This window comes from Pelophylax lessonae (genome assembly GCF_965119305.1).
Source record: "Pelophylax lessonae genome assembly, chromosome: 5".
NCBI lineage: Eukaryota > Metazoa > Chordata > Amphibia > Anura > Ranidae > Pelophylax > Pelophylax lessonae.
This window is the reverse complement of record NC_138772.1, coordinates 464,604,199-464,626,741: the sequence shown is the minus strand read 5'-3', so window position 1 is coordinate 464,626,741 and position 22,543 is coordinate 464,604,199. Positions and strand designations below refer to the sequence as shown.

Sequence of the window (22,543 nt, the reverse complement as noted above, 5' to 3'; positions counted from 1 at the left end):
CAGCGGCTGCACGGACACAGCTGCTGCTTCCAATTTGACAGCCATGTGGGTGCAAGGCCCTGAATGTACACTATCTGTGTTCAGTGCCACGCACCTGCATTCGCCACCGCTGCATCCCAATTGACATGAATGAGACAGCTTGTGCGACCCTGTGTGCACAAACATGGCCCTCACATGGGTGCATGCTGTAGTAAACCCTTGTGAACGAGGCCTTATGTTGGGAATGTCTCTAAAGGAATGAGATTGGAGTTAAGGCCATAGTGAGAAGGAGCCAGAAACTTCAAGGGGCCCTAATAAATTGGACAGTGAAGGTGAAAGTATCCTGTCTGTTCTCCTGATTGGAGCTTAATTCTATTCATTTGTAGAGGCATCCCAGGATTCTGGGTGGCCAATCTAGATTGTGCCAAAGCAGTTTCAATGACAAGCATTTGTCTGGTAAATACTAACCCTTTATACAAATATTAAAAGATTGTAATCTGTGTTATGTAACTAGACCTGGAACTAGAACGGGATTAACACGTCAACTTTCTTGTGTAGGGCTGCATAAAATGATAAAAAAATGTATAAATAAAATCATACCAGAAACAAACATTTACATGTTAATACACTGACAAAAAGCATTCTTTCCTATTTACTTTTATGCTACTACAAAACATGTTAGATTTTTTTTTTTTTTTTTTAATATTTGCAAGTAACTGGAAAAGAATGGATTAAAATGACTGTCTGTCCTTGCTGGGGTGTTTATCCTAAACCACGTAGGACTGAGACCTGAACCCCAATTAAAGCGATATTAAACCCAAGAACAAGAAGGTAATATAATGCAGCTTACCTATTCTTAGATTAGTTGTGGTAGCTGCCTTAGTTTATATTGTTTAGGCTTTTTTCCCTTTATTTTCACCTGGTGATCTGGCAAGTAAGTCTGTTATTTTCCACCTTCTTTTAACAGACCAAGCTGCCCAGCAAAAGTGGCAGTTAGTGGGCTGAGACAGACCATTTACCACTGACCGGGATGCTTACAATTGTCAACTTTTATTTATTTATCCTTAAAGGAAGAAAAACTGTTACTGTAACTGCCTAGGAAGTTTGCACTGAGTTTGGCTTTTATTTGTCAGTAAAGTCCATCTAAGTTGATGTCCAGTAAAATAATTTTTGGCCTTCTGAGCTAGTGTGACAGTAACTAATTTAATTAATCCCCTCCCCCCCCATCCTAATCGAAGGCGATAATATACTTTAATCAAAAACTATAGGTGAATAAACTATACAAATTCTTATGATCTCTTTAGTAAAAAAAAAAAGAGATAGACTATTAAAATGTTTAGCTTTTAGATTTTTTTTATATTAATATGTATTTTATAATATTACTTTCTGTTATCATCAGTACTGATGATTGTTAAAAATTTTATTATAACTATGAATGTTCTCATTTGAATATAATGCTGTTCAGAAATAAGAGGGGCACACCTTAAACATTTGTAGGAATTGTGTACAAGCATGTAGTAAAATACCTAACATAAGTAAAAGGGGACACAAAATCTATAATTAACAAACACATTTAGTTTTTAAAGGCTAAATAAGGAAATATAAATGAACCTGTTACATATACCTAATACTTTTACAGATAAGGACAGACATTAGTTATTTACATTTTAAATAAACTGATTTCTGGATAAAGCACAGCAGTGCAAATCTACTTATATATACATATATTTCAGTACAGACAATAAAAAAAATGCACCACAAAGAAAATGATAAATAAAAGATTAAATTAAAGCAACAAACAATTGTGATAGACAGAAATGAGCTATTTGTAAAAAGTGGCTCTTACAAATATACATGTGTGTACAATCCTTTCAACCTCTCTATAATACAATGAACGTAAATGCAATAATTCATAAAAAGATTGCAAAATGAAAAAAAAAAAAATGCCATACGCAAACAGAAAAAAAAACGCAAATTTACAATCTAATAAAACATATAGCAGTACTAATCAAAAACATATAGTTCAAAATCAGTAATTCTTCCAGTTTATGCGCAGTCAAATCAGTAAATGTACAATTTATATTTTTCCCAATCCTCAGGATCATCAGTAGCTCATTCATATTGTATCTGTTGAATGAACAAAAAAGTAAATTCATGGTTAGAACATTATTAAAATGATTGCGGGTCTAGATAGAAATACAGGAAAGGAACTACAAGTCTTGGCCCCTATAGGGCATTCCTTTGTATCCACTGCACTAGATGCTTTTGGGGGCCCCTCCTATCTAGCACCCTGATATTGATCTGCAAATGTACTTAATTTCATGAAGAAATATTGCACCTATAAGGAGACTTCCCCGTGACCCCTATGAATACTCTCTTCTAAAAACTTTCCTAGTCTAGAAAAGTGCATATACTTTAAATAACAGCTAGAAATATTTAATGATGACACAGAATTGTACCCAATGCACGACACTAAAGGGAAAATACCTGGTTTTGATAAATAAAGGCGCATCTCATAAAATTAGAATATCATCAAACAGTGGACCAACACCAGCAGATGGCATGGCTCCCCAAATCATCACTGACTGTGGAAAATTCTGCATTTTATTTGGAAATGAAGGTCCCAGAGTCTGGAGGAAGAGTGAAGAGGCACAGAATCCAAGTTGATTGAGGTGATTTGGGAAGTCACTTTATCTGCTGGTTTTGGTTCACTGTGTTTTATCAAGTCCAAAGTCAGCTCAGCCCTCTAGCAGGAAATTCTAGAGCACTTTGTGCTTCCCTCTACTGACCAGCTTTATGAAGATGCTGATTTCATTTTCCAGCAGGACTTGGCACCTGCCCACACTGCTAAAAGTACCAATACCTGGTTTAATGATCATGGTATCACTGTGCTTGATTGGCCAGCAAAATCGTCTGACCTAAACCCCATAGAGAATCTGTGGGGTATTGTCAAGAGGAAAATGAGAGACACCAGACCCAACAATGCAGACAAGCAGAAGGCCACTATTAAAGCAACCTGGGCTTTCATAACACCTCCGCAGTGCCACAGACTGATCACCTCCATGCAACACCACATTGATGCAGTAATTCATGCAAAGGGAGCCCTGACCAAGTATTGAGTGCATACTATACTGTACATGGACACACTATTCAGTAATCCAACATTTCTGTATTATAAATCCTTTTTTTATTGGTCTTTTGTAATATTCTAATTTTCTGAGATACTGAATTTTGGGTTTTCACTAGCTGTAAGCCATAATCATCAAAATAAAAAGAAAGAAATACTTGAAATGCATCACTCTTTGTGTAACGCATCTATGTAAAATATATGAGCTTCACTTTTTGAATTGAATTACTGGAATACATTAACTTTTTGATGATATTCTATTTTTATGAGATATGTATGTTGTTTTGGTTTTTCGTGGTGAGGACAAATGGTGAGTTTTTGACTGCTGTATTTTAAATTACTGGTAGACCACCAGCTGAGAACAGAAGTTTAAAATAAAACAAACTATAGCTTATTTATTTTCTCAAATGCACTTCTTTCTCCAGCAACATATTAATAAAAAGACTAAAGTAAATAAAAGACTAAAGTAATTGCAACATATTATTTCTTTAATAAAGACAGTCCTTAGTTTTTTCATGGTAGCTAACTAAGAAAAAAAAAAAAGTTTAGCCAACCTGCAACTACTTTTTGATTTTTGTGCAAATTTTATGAAAATAAATGATCTCCTAAAAGGTACCCTGTCACTTGAATGCCCTTTCTTCTTCCAGTGATAGTTACTATATCGGCCTTTTCAAAGCCAGGTATGGGGGAGCAAATGATCCTTTCTTCCCATGATGCACTGCTTGGAGCTGAGTGGCCCATTGCCAGGTTGGGCAGAAAATTGATGGAAGAGTAGGGGAGAAGATCATTAGCTATGTGTAAGCATTTACAAGCTGACAATGAGCTTATACAGGGCTTTTTCATTATGGGCTCTGCAATTTGAATAGAGCTACAGAGGATCACAGGAAAGAAAAGTATCAGTGAAAGGTGGGCTATCAAGGGCTATCATCACTTTTCCAAAATTCGCAATGTGACAGGTTGACTTTCAAGCAAACCTGTAAAAAAACGGACATTCTGGTGCAATCACACAAAATACCGGTGCCTACATGTAGAACTGACTTTCTTCTAGACCACTTTGGGAGACCTGAAAACTGAAGAGTTGGATTATGCACATACTGACCTCAGTTAGAAAGTTGGTTTTTAACCTACCCCCCCCTACTACCCTACTATCTTCTATGCCTGGTATTGATCAGTGAGGCAAACTAAATGCACCTGCATTTTGCTTTCATCCATCCGCACAAGCCCTAACACCGATTGGTTGCTCAGACAAGTAGCACCTTCTGTACATCACAGAGCAGTGCCCAGACAAAAGCTAGAAAAAACTATGACCTGATGTTAGGTAAGTGTAAAGCGGGGAGGGGAAGTTGATTTTTATTAGGTTATTATGGATAAATAGGTTAGGGAATCACTTTAGGTCTGCTTTAACGCTTAATTTCAGGTTTTCTAATTAGGACAGCCTGGCACAACGTAAGTATGTGCAGTATGTGTCATACCTATGTGCTCATGTGGAAGCTGGAACTCAATCCAATAGCTTCCAGGTCCCATGCCAAGCATCTGCCCTGGGCATTGTGAACACAGGAGGATGTTTGCTTCACAGGGGTGCCATTCAGAGAACACTTTGCATTTTCTCAATGAATACAAATCATTCTCTGATTGGACAGGGTGAAGAGGTGATGTCACTATCTCCACTTTGTAGAATCAGAGAACATTTTTTTTACAATTCATACAAAATTCAAAGTGTTCTTACATTTCTCAAAGCTGGACCCATTTAACCATGTAAAAACTGCCATACCTAAAATTTCATGGCTTCCCAGTGAATCTTCATTTTTTTCAGAGAGTCAGGATTATCAGAATCCAAACCCAAGAAAAGGAAATTAGAACATGCACTGGTTTAATTACATAAAGTAAAATTATTTTAGGCTTCATGTACACTAGCCTACACTGGCAGCTCCTAAACTTGAGTTTAGAAGCTTTTCACTTTCTTTGCCAAAGCTCCTAAATTCTACTCCATAAAAGCCTATGTGTCAATGTACACCTAGGTTTTTAGCAGAGTTTAGAAGCTGCCAAGTTTAGGTGAGCTTCAATCTCCCTCTTCTTAACACAGAAGAATCGCGTTCAGGATAGGAATGTTGTGACATGGGAAAACACAAAACGTGGCAAAAACGCAGTAAAATTTGCATTTTTCCACGGCCGCAATAAATGTAGGCCAAAACGATATAATATGAGGTCAGACCTAAACACTTTCAATTAATATGCAATAGTGATCGACTGATATTGTATTTTAATATACCGATATTTTGGTCATCAGATATCGGTATCGGCTGATATCTGCCGATATTTTTGGACATGTAAAAAAACTATTTTTTTTATTTATTTTTTTTCTAAAGGTACTCTTGTGGAGAGATCTGGGGGTCTAAAAGACCCCAAACCCCTCCTTGGCCCCGAAAATCATTCAAAATGCCAAGTTTGGTTGTTTTGAATGCTGTTTTTGAATTTGGCGCAGAGTACCCGGAAGTGATGTCATGACATCATTTCTGTGTTTTTTACATAGAGATGCAGTACACCGGGTCTTCTCTTCGGCAGCGGCGGCAGTGGAGGTAGGATGCCCGGGTCTCCCGGAGGGACGGGAGACCCGGGCGAGCCACGGAAGGTGGCGGGAGGGGGGGACATCCCCTCCCGCTCCTTGTAATGACAGCCAAGCGGCTTCTCAGCCTCATCGATTGTCATTACAAGTCAGCCGACCGCCGGCTATGGACACCGGTACCGGGGTGATGCCTCTAGCTGCAGGCATCACCTCGGTACAAACACTTTCCCTAAATATCGGCAATATCGGTAAACCCAAAGGCCGATTCCGATATATCGGGGAAAGTGCATATCGGCCCCTGATATATCGGTGTTGCCGATAATCAGTCGATCCCTAATATGCAATCAGGCAGGCCCTTGCACTTCATTATTGAAGGTAAATATAAAGGAAATCTACCAACAAAAGTTGTATAGTGTATATCCAGCTTTTCTCTTTCAATGTGCAGTGTAAGAATTTAATATGAAATTAAGATGTACACGTGACGCAACTGAACAGTTATCTACAGAGCCAAGGTACAAAAGAATGTTGGGAGGTCCCAGTTTTCTGCTATACAGTGGTTTATATTTATTTTTTTCCCCTATGTATATGGAAGCACTGTTGGATTAGTCAGCACACAGCTTTGATATTTGAAAACTGCAATTTTTAAAATTTATGAAACCTCTACATTAGTGAGGATTATTGAGGATGTGAGTAGTATGATATTTTCCTGGAAATCAGTGACTTGTGATATCGCTGTTTTAAAGGAGGGATTTTGAGGCACATAGCGAGAACAGATGGATTTACAGAGGATTTGTTGGTATATAACCTTTATCTGGTCTCCTAGGTTAAGTTTATCCAGTACGGTTTTAGAGCCTTTCAGAGAAGCGGCACGATTATTTCTGTGATCATGTTATTTGTACAATTCAGAACTACTGTAGCAAAAAATGAAATTGGGGTGAAAAAAGAAATATGAATGTTAGCTTATACGGTCAAACAGAGAACACTGGTCAAACAACTCCAGACATTTTCTACCAAGGTTTATTGGGTGGGGGTGTTGTTAGACATACTTCAAACATTCTTCATGATATTGTTACACATTTGATTCAGAACTGTAGGCATTTTGTACAAAAGTGTGTATGTGTTTGTGTAACTTAGGGCCCATTCATACTTCCTCATGGAAAAACATTGAAACTATAATGTTTGTGATATTCACATCAGAACACAGGGTTACATTGCCTATCGGAGCACTGCAATATTATGTAACATGTTTGAATAATATCGCACTGCTCTGCATAGTCTTGCATTTTACTGCACAGCTAGCGCAGTGCACCACACTGTGTACCACATTGCTGAATGGAGGGTCATGTTGCACATTTCTAAAGTTTGATCAAAAAAGCGGAGCTGTGTGATACATCCCACCACCCCCTGCTTCGTGGCCTTTGAAGCCCAAAATGTTGAGCGGGCTGTAGCATTTTTAGCTGCAGAGTAATGATAAAAGACCCTAAATTGGATGACAGGCCAAAGGCTTTTTCTAGGTTAAAGTGTTACTAAACCCACAACAGTAAAATCAGTCTGTATATGCAGTAAAGCATGCTAGGTATGCTCATTGTGGAACCTGAGGGGTTAATCCCCTGCATTGTGTAAAAAGGCTGTTTGATCATGCCTTCTCTGCTACTCCCCTTTTTCCACTGACTCAAGAACAGGTCCGGGTAAGACAGAGTTACTGGAGTCAGGCTGCACATGCTCAGTTTCATGTGTATTGCTAGAGAGATTGTTTTTTTTTTTCTTGGGAGTGCATGTGATCAGCACAGGGCCAATCAGCACTGTCCACACAGAGGGTCAGGGGTCCTGCATCCTGATAGGACAGCTCAGTGCAGTATGAAAACTCCTCCTACAAGCTTAACTAGGAACTGATAGAAGCCAATAGACTGCTATATACTGCTGATGAGAAAAGGTATTTAGCAGTTTATAGTTGCTACAATAATTGTATTTCCATGTTCTGTGTACTGTGGGAAACCAGATATAGTGAATGCAGGGTCCTAGGTTTAGTAACACTTTTAGATATAATGGGGAATGTTTAAAAATTCTACCAGGTTTTCATTATCTGTCTCCCCAAATTGAAGATCCACCTTACTACAATTGTCAGCAAGATAGGAAATTAGAGGAAATATAGCATTTTATATTGTGATTTCCTCAATTTAGGGGAGATTGCCCCCCCCCCCCCCCACAGACATACACATCCTAATGTGTGTTCAGGAGAGAAAGTGAAGGGAAATCTGACCTGTGGGGACACATATGGTAGTAAGAATCTGACAGGTGACCTAACCCTTCCCCACTCAATTTTAAACTAAAAAGCAGCTAACAGTACCAATAAATTCATAAAAGAACACAATTCCCACATTTTCGAGATGAGAAAGAGGGACTGCTATGTGCGCAAGGTATATGAACAAATGACACACCCCTGTCATATGCCCAGGTATGCAGACCAGGAAGTAGTATTTAACAAAACAATATAGATATTTAAACCCACAAGTGTTTTATATCACTGCTTTCTTTTATGTTGTTTTTTTTAAATAGCTAGTGTAATAATTTATTGATTGGATGAAAGGTTTAGTATAACACTTTCCATAATTAAATAGGGAGCTATGAAAGACACAACATGGTAGCAATCAGTATTAGTAGAAATCCCACTGCTGCAAGACCTCCTAAAAGCTCATAAAACCAAGGCCCCTGCAGAATGCAGATTTTGACTTTTAGAAAAGTGATTACTAAGGAATTCCTCTACTTCATCCCACAATAAAATGAAGACTTTGGCCTATTAACAACCTATAAACAGCAGTGTTTATTTATTGCATTTTCCAGTAATTGTTTGCTTAATATCGTGAACAGTGTGGGAATTCAAACAGCCTACAAGAATATCTATAAAGGCAAAGACCAACATGCAAAGCTTAGGAACCAATCAGCAATCATCATTTTTAATCTACCCTAAACTGAGAGGAGACATGTGATTGCATGTTCTATGGTACATTTTTTCACAGAATAGCAACAACCTAAAAAAAATGGCTACTATTCTGATTCTGTTCTGTTTCTGAAAAAAATTGAAAATGTATAAAGTTTTTGGCCAACTGCATGAATGGGCATGTAGAGTGTTTTGTAACATTTTCTTTTGTTCCGGACAGAAAAAAAAATGTTTTTTATTATCTAAGCCAAGCAAGTATGCCCAAATGGCACATAAATCGCCCATTATTAACGTTCCACCAGCCAGCAAGTAGAGTTTTAGACTCTTTTTTAAGTATTTCTGTGTATGGAAAAATTCCCGTATTTTACAGAGCTCAATAGCTCAAGCTTAGAATTAACACACACGCACAGCTCTTTTTGTGACAAATAAAGTTGGGTTCTACGAGGATGTAACTCCAGTGCACATGAGTAGGAGTTACATAATAAGCAGCTGGCGGAGCCAGAAGATGCAGGACACAGAAGCCTGATAGAAGGTGTCATTATTGAAGGTTGAGAAGGTTTGCAGATGTTGCACTGCAGGGCTAGGGCACTCTGGGAAGTAAGTGTACCATAATTTTATATGCTGTGCATATTAGCACATTGTGGCAATATCCCACCCACTCCAGAAGCAGTAAAGTTCTGCTTTTATATAGAACCAATATACCATATATACTGTAAAACCGATTAGAGAATTTCAATACAACAGATGAGAAGAATATTTTATCTAGCTTTGTCATTACTTTGCATATCCATCTGGACCTTCATTGCCTTTACCAACATCACAAAGAGGCTGGGTGACTACCAGAGAACTTTATGTTCATAATAATAAGGTGCTTCTAAACGCATTACTGATACAATAGCAGTCATTAAAATTAATGAATACACATTTGCTATTCAGCGTTATGACACACATTTATCCAATTTGCTTTTGAAGACATCAACAGTTTTATGCCTTAGTAAATGACAGGGAGAACTTTTATCTGTAAAATAATGGAGTTTGCAATTTCCCCTGCTTGGCACAGGATGTGAAGGTCTCATGCTAATACTGTATTTTAATGTGGACTTGAGCCTGGATTCTTCTCTCTTCTCCAGGCAGTCATTACTTTATGTTTTCAGTCTTCTATATATTTTCTTTAGTCATTATTACATAAACTTCCACAGGTATTGGACAGAAAACAAAATTGTTTCTTTAGTCAAAGGTTCAGTACATCTTATTTACAGTTTACAGGTTTTAGTTTATACCTTTATTATTTGGCAAATATAATGCTAAAGTATATAAAAAAAATACTTTTGTTTTGTGGTTGATTTTAAGATTATTTATCAGTGTCAGTTTAGTCTAAATTCCAGAAATAGTTTGAACCATTGCTGAACAAGAGCTCCCAGCACAGTGAACAAGTGAAAATTGTAAAGCTACCCTATCACAAAGTTTAAAAGCATCCTTAATACTAAAAAAAACCCAACTGTGAAATGACCATGTCAGAAAAGAAAGTTCTATTAAAAACCCCTCTTATCTGTTAAAAAACTAAAAAAAGTAAATTCCTTTCTTGGTGCCTTCACCGACAATCTGGCCTTAGCCTGCAACTTTCACCATTTCCTTCCTCTGACCTCAAGTCAGTGCTGGAGAGAGTAGTGAGGTAAGGTCAGAGGGAGGAACCAGCGAGAGTTGCAAGGGACCCAGGGGACTGACACTCACAGAAGTGTTGATTTCACAGTGGACGTCAGGGTACCAATTTCAGTGATCAAGGAGTTTGGTGGTGTGGGCACCAGGAAAGGTGTGTATTTACTCGTAAGTGGGGTTTTGCCAAACTTTTTTTTCTTAATGACAGGGTTGCTTAAATCCTCTCCTGCAGCAAAGTCCAGGTAAACCCCTAAATATCTTATGATGTGCAATCATTCCTGTGGTTTACCCAAATCTTGCATACTGTAACTTTTCATTAATACATTTATCTTTCCGGTTCAGCAATTTGACCTTCTATGTCTACTCTTCACCTTCTGCCTTTTCACTGGACAGAAAATCAGCATTATCACCTCTGTGCAGTGACTTATAGTGGACTTATAATGGAATGCTGCTAAACCAAGAAGTAGCAAAGTGATCTTACTGGTTAACGAATTCATGTGTATCACAAGAATGGAAGACAAAAAGCAAAAATCATTTGGCAGGTAAAATAGTAAGTAAATGTGTATTTCAAATGTGTAAAATAGGGGTGGCCCTCCAGCTGTTGCAGGGCTACAATTCCCATGGGCATTGCAAGGCTGACAGTTACAAGTATGACTCCCATAGGCAAAGGCATGATGGAACTTGTAGTTCCACCACAGCTGGAGGGCCGTCAGTTTGAGACTCCTGATCTAAAACAATGCATCGACTATTAACCTTCCTCTGCAAAACTTAAAGAAAACCATTCACCAACATGGGCAATACAAGCATGATGACAGCAAGGGTATTGCTGTTGGCTGAGCTTTCTATGCCTCCTCCCTCAATCCATGCCCCATGTTCCATTGGATGAAATCACAAGGAGCTGGTGACAGTCCCACAAGGGAGATTCAAGTAAGTAAAATAATTGGTTCATTTTCCCTATCGAAATGCCAATTAATCTGATTAACCTTTTCTATTTTGTTTTTGTCAATAATTATACAAATTAATGCATGAAGGTAAAAAAAACCTTCTGTGTGAAGCACCCCCAATACTTACCTGAGCCCCCTCTCGATCCAGTGATGTCCACGAGAGTCTTTCCTCTCCAAGGACTCGCACTCCTGATTGGCTTTTGGAAGCAGCGGGAGTCATTGACTCCCACTGCTGTCAATCACAGCCAGTAAGCCAATCAGGAGATAGAGGGGGTGGGGCCAAGCCACGGCTCCTTGTGTGAATGAACAAACAGAGCCAAAGGTTGGGAGCACGCCTGCTTGGGTGCCCCCAGAGCAAGCTGCTTGCTCAGGGGGCACCGGACAGGGGGGAGGAGCCGAGAGAACCGGCGTGGGACCCGAGAAGAGGAGGATCTGGGCTGCTCTGTGCAAAACCATTGCACAGAGCAGGTAAGTATAACATGTTTGTTATTTTAAAATATATATATAAAAAGAAACTGTAGTATTGCTTTAGTATTAAGAAGTAAAACATTGTCCTGTGATCTTAAACAAGATTCAGATTTACAAGAAAAATTGTGAGGCACTGGCTATCAGGGCTGTGAAGGATGTGTATGTGTCACCTACACATGTCGGGGGGCTCCAGGGATTATGGTGGATATGATGTGATTAAAACACAACTTTTTTGTTTTCTCAGATATTAAAAAGCCCTGTACTTGGTCCTGGAACCTGGAGGCTGTGTAGAGCTTTAGGTTAGATAAAGCCTCCATTCCTAGGTTCACATCTTACCTGGCAGTCAGACCTAATTTTTAGTCAGCAGTGCATGGGTCTTTTTGTTTGGTAGCAAATTAAGACTCAGAGCTCCTCCTTTTCCAAGAGATAGATGCGCAATAAGGGCTCTTTTACATGGGTGGACCAATCAGATCCACCTGTCAGTTTTTTAGGTGGATTCAACCAGACCCTTCAGTCTCCCGTATGGAGTAGCGGGTGTGAACAGACAGATGGGGATCCGTTCCCTATCCATCTGGCAGCTCAGATGGCAGTCAGGTGTAAATGGACAGGCAGTCCATTTACATCCGAACCCCCATAGAAGCGAGGGAACTGTTTCTGTGTCCAGTCTGCATAAGGGGAGAGACACGAACCAGCGATTCGCGGGGATCAGCTGACAGATTCTCTAATGAGCATGCGGACTCCAACAGAGCCTGCCCAGTGTGTAAGGGGCCTTAGGGACAGCTGAATGTGTGTGCAGATGCAAGGAGAGTGTGTTGTGGCCTGCATTGGTCAGACTGTTGTCAGAGGTAAAAGTTATACAGTAGTCTGTGCAAAAACAGGCTGTGGATCTGAGCAGGCCAAAAATAGGCTGAAAGCAAACCTTCCGAAAAATAACTTTTTGTTGATTAATAAAAGTGGGCAGAAAGCCATAAATGCAAGCTGGCAAGTGGACTGAGTCCTTGAAGCTCTACACATGAGTCTAAAATTCCACACTACTTTTAATCATGCAGCTGCATGAAACAGCATACTGTATGTTACAGATCAATTTGTCATTTTTAAAGACTTACCAGAAGATATACTTTTAGTTACTTGTATCTTCAATATCTGATACATGATTTTCCATCTAAAATCAAAAGAATAAAACATTGTGAAATTCTGAGTTTTGACCATGATTCTTATGACTATTAGTGCCGCAAGGCATACAAAAAAAAGCTTAACTATATCCCGGCTTTTGTATTTTTCAAAGAAAGAAGTTAGAAGAAAGGATTACTTTTCCCCTCCTTATTAAGCTTTCTGCTTAAAATATACTAAAAGTTCAGTGTTGGGTGAAGGATGATGTATTAAGTAAAACACAGCCGCCACGAAGTGCAAAGTGCAGTAGCTTATATCAAGTAATCAGAATTCACATCTTATCTCTTCTAATTACAGATTAGTATCTAGCTTAACTGACATGAAATCTGATGTGCTGCAATAGGTTATCACACTCTGTGTATCTGCATATAAACTACATACATTATCACTTATTTCTGTTTAGTGCTGTCAAGTCAATGCCATTAGGGTGATCATTAGAAAGTTGATTTACTGAGGCTATACTAGGCAAGTAACAAATAGCCACATATTGCCGATATTTCAGTAAAGTGCTTGTACCGGAGTGATGACTGTAGCTAGAGGCATCACCCTGGTACCGGCATCCATAGCCGACGGTCGGCTGTCTTGTAATGACAACCGATGCGGCTGGAAAGCCGCTCGCTGTCATTACAAGGAGCAGGAGGGGAGGTCCCCCCCTTCCGCCGCCTTCCGCAGGTCGCTCGGGTCTCCCGTCCCACCAGGAGACCTCGGGCAACCAGCCTGCACGGCCGCCACAGACCTGATCAAAGCCGCATTCGGCACTTCCAGGTACTCGGCGCCAGATTAAAAAAAATGACAGCATTCAAAACAGCCAAACTTGGCGTTTTGAATGCTTTTTAGTGCAGAGGAGGGGTTTGGGGTCTTTTAGACCCCCAGATCCCTCCACAAGAGTACCTGTGAAGTGATAAAAATAAAAAATATATATTTTTTTTAAATGTACAAAAATATCGGCCAATATCAGCCGGTACCGATATGCATTGACCAAAATATCAGTGTTGGCAACGAAAAACCGATATCGGTTGATCACTAATATATATATATATATATATATATATATATACAGTATATATATATATATATATATATATATATATATATGAAATTAGATTGTCAGGGCTTTCTTCTGCACAGGACATTTAATTAGAGTAAGTCATGTCATATGCTGTTTAAATTACTAATATGTAATTTGGCATAGAGAATTATTTTGCCAAATATTGAATAAATTATTTTCTGTACCATTATTTATGTGACACAAATTATAAGACTTTTTTGTGCAAAAAAAAAAATCTAACTTTTGATGACTTTTTCGCATTTGGGATTTTTTAAACAATTGCTGCACAAGTCACATCTTTCATTTCAAATCCTTCAACTGAACTGTTGTTTGGAGCATTCAAAAAAAAAAAAAAACAGGGTTCTTTATGCCAGTAGTTAAACTGGCCCATAGTTGTTGATAGAGCTAAAATATTGTATTGTATTAAATACTGTATTGTATTATTTACAGCACGATACATCACTATGTAAATGGTGTCCTAGTAGAAATGTATTCCAGCACCCAGATGGGACAGTGCATACAAATTATTTGGACCTATGAAGAAGGGGAAAATAATTTACTGCAGCTACCAAGTTTCTTCTCTTTTTTTTTTTGGACAATAAAACTTTACATGTATTAATAATACTATATACAGTGGTCAGAATATAATTTCTTTCACCATACTAGCCCTTTAAGCCTGTTGGAAGACAAAATGCCAGGAAGATCTTATCAGTCTGATTCAAATATGAGCACCTGCACATGTTCATGATTTTGCCAATAGAATTGTGCATGGCCATACTCTAGTGCATTTATGTGCATGTAAAGTGAGCATGACTGCATGCTCTTAGTGGTGCCAAATGGGCTATTTTACCCGTAACCAGTGAATACAAGGAATTCTCAGATTGGAGGAGGTGGAGAACATGACATTGCTGCTCTGCTTCTCTGCCATTTTGAATAAGAGAATGCTTTGTATTCATTAAAAAAATACAAGGGGTACTGTGAATGGTGGCAGTGCCAAGTGAGCAACCCACTGTGATTACTATGCAGATGGCAAGACACTTGGCTTGGACCTGGATTGCTGCTATCACCATAGTAGTGCAGACTACTACAGTAGACTACTACAGTGATTTGCAGTGTCCACAGCAATCCCTAAGGTACAGTGCCTTGAAAAAGTATTCATACCCCTTTAAATTTTACACATTTTGTCATGTTACAACCAAAAACATAATTTTATTGTATTGGGATTTTATGTGATAGACCAACACAAAGTGGCACATGATTGTGACGTGGAAGGAAAATGATAAATTGTTTCACATTTTTTTGCAAATAAATATCTGAAAAGTGTGGCGTGCATTTGTATTCAGCCCCCTTTACTCTGATACCCCTAACTAAAATCAAGTGCAACCAATTGTCTTCGGAAGTCAACTAATTAGTAAATAGAGTCCACCTGTGTGTAATTTATACTCAGTATAAATACAGCTGTTCTGTGAAACCCTCAGAGGTTTGTTAGAGAACCTTAGTAAACAGCCAGCATCATAAAGGCCAAGGAACACACCAGACAGGTCAGGGATATAGTTGTGGGGAAGTTTAAAGCAGGGTTAGGTTATACAAAAAATAACCCAAGCTTTGAATATTTTACAAAGCACTGTTCAATTCATCATCTGAAAATGGAAAGAGTATGGCACAACTGCAAACCTACCAATACATGGCCATCCACCTAAACTGACAGGCCGGGCAAGGAGAGCATTAATCAGAGAAGCAGCCAGGAGGCCCATGGTAACTCTGGAGGAGCTGCAGAGATCCACAGCTCAGGTGGGAGAATCTGTCCACAGGACAACTATTAGTCGTGCACTCCACAAATCAGGCCTTTATGGATCAGTGGCAAGAAGCAAGCCATTGTTGAAAGAAAGCCATAAGAAGGCCCGCTTGCAGTTTGCCAGAAGCCAAGTGGGGGACACAGCAAACATGTGAAAGAAGGTGTTCTTGTCAGATGAGACCAAAATTTAATTTCTCAGCTCAAAATGCTATGTGTGGCAGAAAACTAACACTGAACATCACCCTGAACACACCATCCCCACTGTGAAACATGGTGGTGGCAGCATCAAGTTGTGGGAATGCTTTTCTTCAGCAGGCACAGGGAAGCTGGTCAGAGCTGATGGGAAGATGAATGGAGCCAAATACAGGGCAATCTTAGAAGAAAACCTGTTAGAGTCTGCAAAACACTTGAGACTGGAGCAGAGGTTCACCTTCCAGCAGGAAAACGACCCTAAACATACAGCCAGAGTTACAATGGAATGGTTTAGATCAAAACATATTCATTTGTTAAAATGGCCCAGTCAAAGTCCAGACCTAAATTCAATTGAGAAATGAGAATCTGTGGCAAGACTTGAAAATTTCTGTTCACATATCCAATCTGACAGAGCTTGAGCTATTTTGCAAAGAAGAATGGGCAAAAATTTCACTTTCTAGATGTGCAAAGCTGGTAGTGACATCCCCTAAAAGACCTGCAGCTGTAATTATATCAAAAGGTGGTTATACAAAGTATTGACTCAGGGGGGCTGAATAAAAATGCACGCCACATTTTCCCATATTTATTAATTATGTAAATAAATAATATTTATTAATTACACATTTTGAAAACCATTTATCATTTTCCTTCCACTTCACAATTATGTGCCACTTTGTGTTGGTCTATCACATAAAATCCTAATAAAATTTAGGTTTTTGGTTGTAACATGACAAAATGTGGAAAATTTCAAGGCACTGCATGAGATGTGCATATCTACATTGGTCCAAGCTGGAACAATGTAACTATGCAATAAAAATCATATATAAACTTCTGATTTAATGTAACATAATGGTAAAAAAGCATTATAGGTTCAACCAATTACTTGTCACAAATTAATTCTTCTAAAAAACAGGGGTCATGGCAGGAGTGTGTCTTTTGCCAACATATTTTGTGCTGGAAGATGCCTCTTTCTCATCTCAGAAAGTTAGGAGGTATGTCTAAACAGTGTATGATAGCTCCTATCAGATCCCCTGGGAAATGCTGCAGTTGCCAGAAAGCCACTCTATGCCAAGTACAAATTGCATACCAGTTCATTGCTCCCATCTTCATCAAAATCTTCTTCTATTCCATCTGTCATCTCCTCTCCATCAGCATCATGTCCTCCTTCAACATGTTCTTCAATAGAATTCTCAGCCGTTTCTGACTTACATTCTTCTTGAGCCAAATCGGAATGGTCTTCCAGCTGCTTTTTCTGACCTGCAGTAAATTAAATGAATGTGTTCAAAGTATAATGCCTTTCCCCTTTTCTTAAGCCTTCATTGTTTAGTAAGAATGTAAGCAAGCATTTCCAAAGAGTGTGCATGTGTACCTTGACCACCTGTTACAGATTCCTTCTACTGAAGCTATGAAGATAGCAGAAAAATACATTTGGTTATTTAACCACTTAAGCCCCGGAAGATTTTACCCCCTTCCTGACCAGGGTTTTTTTTGCGATTTTTTACTGCGTGACTTTAACGGACAATTGTGCGGTCGTGCGACGCTGTACCTAAACAAATTTGACGTCCTTTTTTTCCCATAAACAGAGCTTTCTTTTGGTGGTATTTGATCACCTGTGCGATTTTTTGATCATGCGCTATAAACAAAAAAAGAGCGTCAATTTTGCAAAAATAACAATATTTTTCACATTTTTTTATATGAAATTCCCCAAAAAAATGTAAAAATCTAAATTTTTTAACATTTTCGGCCAATTTGTTTTATGCTACATATGTTTGGTAAAAAAAATCGCAAAAATTGTATTTTGATTGGTTTGCGCAAAAGTTATCGCGTTTACTAACAAAGGGAAAGATTTTTGTCATTTTTTGTGTTTTTTTTTAACGCGTAATGGCGGCGATCTGCAATTTTTTTTGCGGGACTGCGACATTGCGGCGGACAGATTGGACCCTTGACTGACATTTTTGACACTTTTGGGGTTACCGGTGACATTACTGCAGTAATCAGTGCTATACATATGTACTGTTACTGTAAAAATGACACTGGCAGGGAAGGGGTTAACTGTATTGGAGATGGAGGGGTTAAGTGTGTCCTAGGGGCATGTTTCTAACTGTGATTGGCTGTGGCTACTAGTGTAAAAACAGAGATCAATGGTCCTACATAGTAGAACCGTCTGATCTCCATTTTTACACAGGGGAGAAAGACAGGCGGCTTGTTTACATTAGCCGCCTGCCTTTCTTCCTTCCCGGTGAACGATCGCGAGTGACCGGCGGACATCGGGTCCACCGGTCACACGCACTGACTTATTAGGGAATGAGCCGGGGCGGGTGCGCGCCTCAGTGGGCGCGCGCTCGCCCGCTATTGGCTCACAAGCCAGTGACAGGCTAGTGACGTACCGGTACGTCACTTTGCCTGGCCGGGGCTGACCGACACAGTATATGTACTTGCGGCGGTCGGCAAGTGGTTAAAGTGACCCTGTCCCCAAGAAAAAAATCGCCTAAAAGGATTTGTCTGTGAATAAAGAAAGAGTACTGAATGCCATTTGGTTAAAGAGAAATCTTCCTCTGAAGTCTGCTGAGAAACCGACATTTACACGAGAGTTGAATTCCTGATCCCCAGGTACATACAGTGTTTCCTACCACTGATCTTGGTATACCTATAGGACACTGCTATGACACAAGAACCACAGAGCGCAGTAGGCAACTCTGGAAATTGACACTCCTGGAAGTGTCAGTTTCTCAGCAGTTTTGTGGGGAAGAATTCTCTCCAACATAGTAACATTCATCGGTGCATACAGTGGAACAGATATTTTGTACAAATCAAATTTGGGCAAATCAATGTTGGTGACAGGTTTGCCATTGCTTCGTCTGCCTCGTTTTGGGAGGTAAAACATCTAATGTAATCCAATTATGTAAACAGCAAGGCAAACTTATCTTGTTTACAGCACCCCTGAAACCAGAGTATATTTTATATCAATAAAGATATGGAACTGAAACAGGAACTAAATCTGGCCTTAATTGAATGTTCATATGGAAAATGCTGAAAGTCGTTCATCAGAGCATTTGATCTTGCCATCATTGAGTCAACTAAGTTCCCAAAAGCCTAAAATTTCATTTAGACCTACTACATTATAGATTTATTAAATGGATGACTTGTGTGCCTAGCACATGCACATGACAATATGGACAATTTTTCGCAAACAAAAAACAGATTCAAAGTTAGAATTTTCCCCTTCCCTTATTTAACATCCTCTTCCTTCAAACTTTCTCATCACTATAGTGAATTCACTAACTTTTAAAAAATTGAATAAATATTCTGAAATTGAAAATTTGAACAAAATTCCACTGGGGTATAGCCAGCTTAACTTTAACACCAGGCTTTGTCTGGCACTTTTTGTTTACAAGTTTAAATCATTATTTTATTTGCTAGAAAACTACTTATAACCCCAAACATTATAATTTTTTTTTTTAGCAGAGACCCAAGGGAATAAAATGGTGATCTTTGCAATTTTTTATGATGTCACATGATACTTGCGCAGCGGTTTGCAAACACAGTTTTTTTGGGAAAAAATACACTTCGATGAATTAAAAAATAAAAAACACAATATATATATTTTTTTTGCAAAATTTGAATGATGATGTTACGCTGAGTAAATAGATACCTAACATGTCACGCTAATACCTGTTTAGAGGTACAAAGGAGGTCTAGCGCTAGAATTATTGGTCTTGCTCTAACCTTCAAGTTGATCCCTCACATGTGTGGTGCGAATACCGTTTTCATATGCGTATTACGTATGTGTTCACTCCTGCGCGCAAGCACAGAGGGATGGGGCGCTTTAAAAAATGTTTTTTTTAATCTATTTTGCATTTTATTTTGAAACTGCCCCTTTATTTTTTTTAATTTTTTTATCACTTGTATTTCTATTACAAGGAATGTAAAGTTAGGAAAGGTGACCAAACCACATATTATTTAGGCTGCGACAGGGAGTGTGGAGGGAGCTCACAGTCTGAAGATCTTCTGAAACTGGTGACAGGGAGCCGTTAGACCTGCCTTTTATAGGGGCTTAGACCCTTTCCAGAATTTTCCAAAGGTCATGTGACATGCCCCTCTGGAAAATTCCTTATCCATCAACTGACCTATTAGAGGTCAGCAGATCCTAACGACTTTTCCTTTATACCTTATCCCTGCTTACTCCTAAACCCCACCTACTTGCCTAACTGCCTAAAAAGGGGAAACAGGGAGCCTAGAAACTGCTCCGCTGTCACCATCCCATGGGGAGTTTAGGGCTCTAATACAGGCACCCCTTACTGTCATTATGGTAATAATTGTAAAGTTTTAGCTTTCTGTTCACTTTCAGGGCTCAGGATAATGGTCACCAGGATATATTGTAAATAAATTCCCACAGGTCAGCATGTTCAAAATGGTCCTGGAATGGTGTCACTGGACCTGAATTGGAGGAAATCCAATCAGGAACACATTCAGGCTTGTAACTACCTCAGAAGGCAGATTTTGCTGCAAAGGATGAGCATCTTTGGCGGGAAGCAGAGTCCCAGGAGGTGGAGGACGGCTGTCTCTCCTCCTGTCAGAGGAAGCGGATGTCTAGGGTGCTGCCTGAGGATCCAGAGAGTGCTGAGTTGAGCTGAGGGGGATCCGGTGTGCCGAGAACCAGCGGAGAGCGAGAGGGGTCCAGTCCCAGGAAAGCCTACACAGGTCGTGAGTACTGAGGATTGCCCCTGGAGTCTGCCTAGCGTCAGTGGGGACCCCTCTGGAGAAGGTTCTAGGATCCAAGTATCAGCTAGTTGTAAAGGGGGTACCTGGTCAGAGGACCCTGAAGTGATAGAGGGGGTACCTAGGTTGAGGACCCTGAAGTGTGAAAGGGGGCACCTGCATTTGGGCCCTGAAGAGTCAGTGTACAGTGTGTAGTGCATCAGTTAAGAGTTGCAGCCATACAGGAACTCACAACAAGCTACCTCAAGCCAGTGCAAGGCAGGAGGGAGTAGTCAGTGACTTTTGATTGCAAGTATTGTTAGAAGTTCAGCATTCTACAGTCCTGGATCTTTTGGACTTAATTTGAAGTTCCAGCACAGCTTTCAGAGATACAGTGTGTTCAAAGCGCCAGTAAGCGCTGGCTAGCATCGGCTGGCGTTAAGACAGCGCTAACGAGCATTTTTGCTATAAAGTCCCAGAATTCTACATAGCCGAGCCAAAGGAGTATCCCACTCATTCCCTTCTCCCATCCCCTAAAAATACAATAAAACAACCAAACAAAGATGCCGGAGTTGTCCATGTCTCAGTTCTCACACCCAGGGTCGCAGCTCACATGGGCTGGAGAGGTAACCGGTAACAATGGCAGACCTACATCAGGCCCAATGCCTGGAAAACCTGCTACACCAGCATTTATGTGCCAGCAGCTTTCTTACTTGTGACATTTAACCTAGTGCAGCCTATATTGTACATTACAATTCTCACAGGTCCCTGAATATTTTTTGCTTCAGTGATAACAATTGTTTTTCCTACCACTTTCCATCCAACTGACAGTCATCGCCAAGACACATAGAGAGTAAATCTAACTCTTCCACACTTTACTCAAAAGTACAGAAAAAAAAATAGCATGAGTTCTAATTTATTGTCCCCTGTTGCATGCAAATGCTCTTCCAAATTTGAAAATCGTATATAGCAGTGACCTCCTAAAGTGCTAGTTCATACACTAGCCCAGTGAACCTTGGCACCCCAGATGTTTTGGAACTACATTTCCCATGATGTTTATGCACTCTGCAGTGTAGATGAGCATCATGGGAAATGTAGTTCCAAAACATCTGGGGTGCCAAGTTTCATCATCACTGCACTAGCCTTTGTTGACACTGTTGGGTTGGGTAATGTATGCTGTGTATTGGTGCTCTGCAATGCCATTCATTTGAAATGGCACCACCACACACTAAGGCACTGCACCTGCGCTGTATTGCACTGCAAGGCACAGCAACATACACATTCCTTAAAAAGGGAGAGGTGCTGTTTTGGCCATTCTAAATTGTTCTGACAGAACATTCAAAATAAATGGGCTAATATAGTGCACAATATTGAGTGACATAATGCTCATCAAAATAGTTCATATTCCTATCGCACACGTTCCTGGATATAGGCACATCTGTTGTGGGTGCTGCAGCAATCACCAGCTGGACACTGGATACATCACAGATAAGTATACATGAACATGTACATGAACATTATAGATAAGTATACATGTTCGCCAGCACACCATGGATCTTGCATAGCAGTCCAAAAAACGTTTTGTTGCAAAAGGTTCACATCACAACAAGGTAAGTGCAATGTTTCAGAGTCACACAGGACCACTTTGTCAGGCATGTGATGAAGTGTAAACAATGAACACAGAAAATATGTGAAACTACCACTAATCAAAATCATGGAAAACAGTGACACCCCCCCTCCTGCAACGTCACATGACATCACATTCCCGCCAAAGGCCATTTTAACCATTATTCTTATGTGCATAAGATCGCATGACTGTCTCCTATTATTAATCATATATTTCATGAGGGGTCCCCAGAAGGTGAATTAGCGTGTGGCTATTGCACAACGATCAGGTACATCACCAAGGTGGAAAGGGGAAACTTTCTGTTTGTCTAGGAAGTCACTGGTGTCCCGGATATATGC

General features: G+C 39.6%; 1 protein-coding gene across 2 annotated transcripts in view; it reads right to left on the bottom strand.

Moving 5' to 3' along the window:
* Positions 1 to 1,920: 1,920 nt before the first annotated feature.
* Positions 1,921 to 22,543, bottom strand: part of RALYL (RALY RNA binding protein like) — a 469,699-nt gene continuing 449,076 nt past the window's right edge. The window contains exons 6-8 of one of the 2 annotated variants that reach the window (XM_082258712.1): positions 16,968 to 17,137; positions 12,782 to 12,837; positions 1,921 to 2,106 (exon numbers count right to left, since the gene is read on the bottom strand). In XM_082258712.1, the coding sequence (XP_082114838.1) occupies positions 12,796 to 12,837; positions 16,968 to 17,137 (212 nt within the window). In that variant the 3' untranslated portion in view covers positions 1,921 to 2,106; positions 12,782 to 12,795. The remainder of the gene's footprint in view (positions 2,107 to 12,781; positions 12,838 to 16,967; positions 17,138 to 22,543) is intronic. The other variant, XM_082258713.1, reaches the window with a different exon arrangement.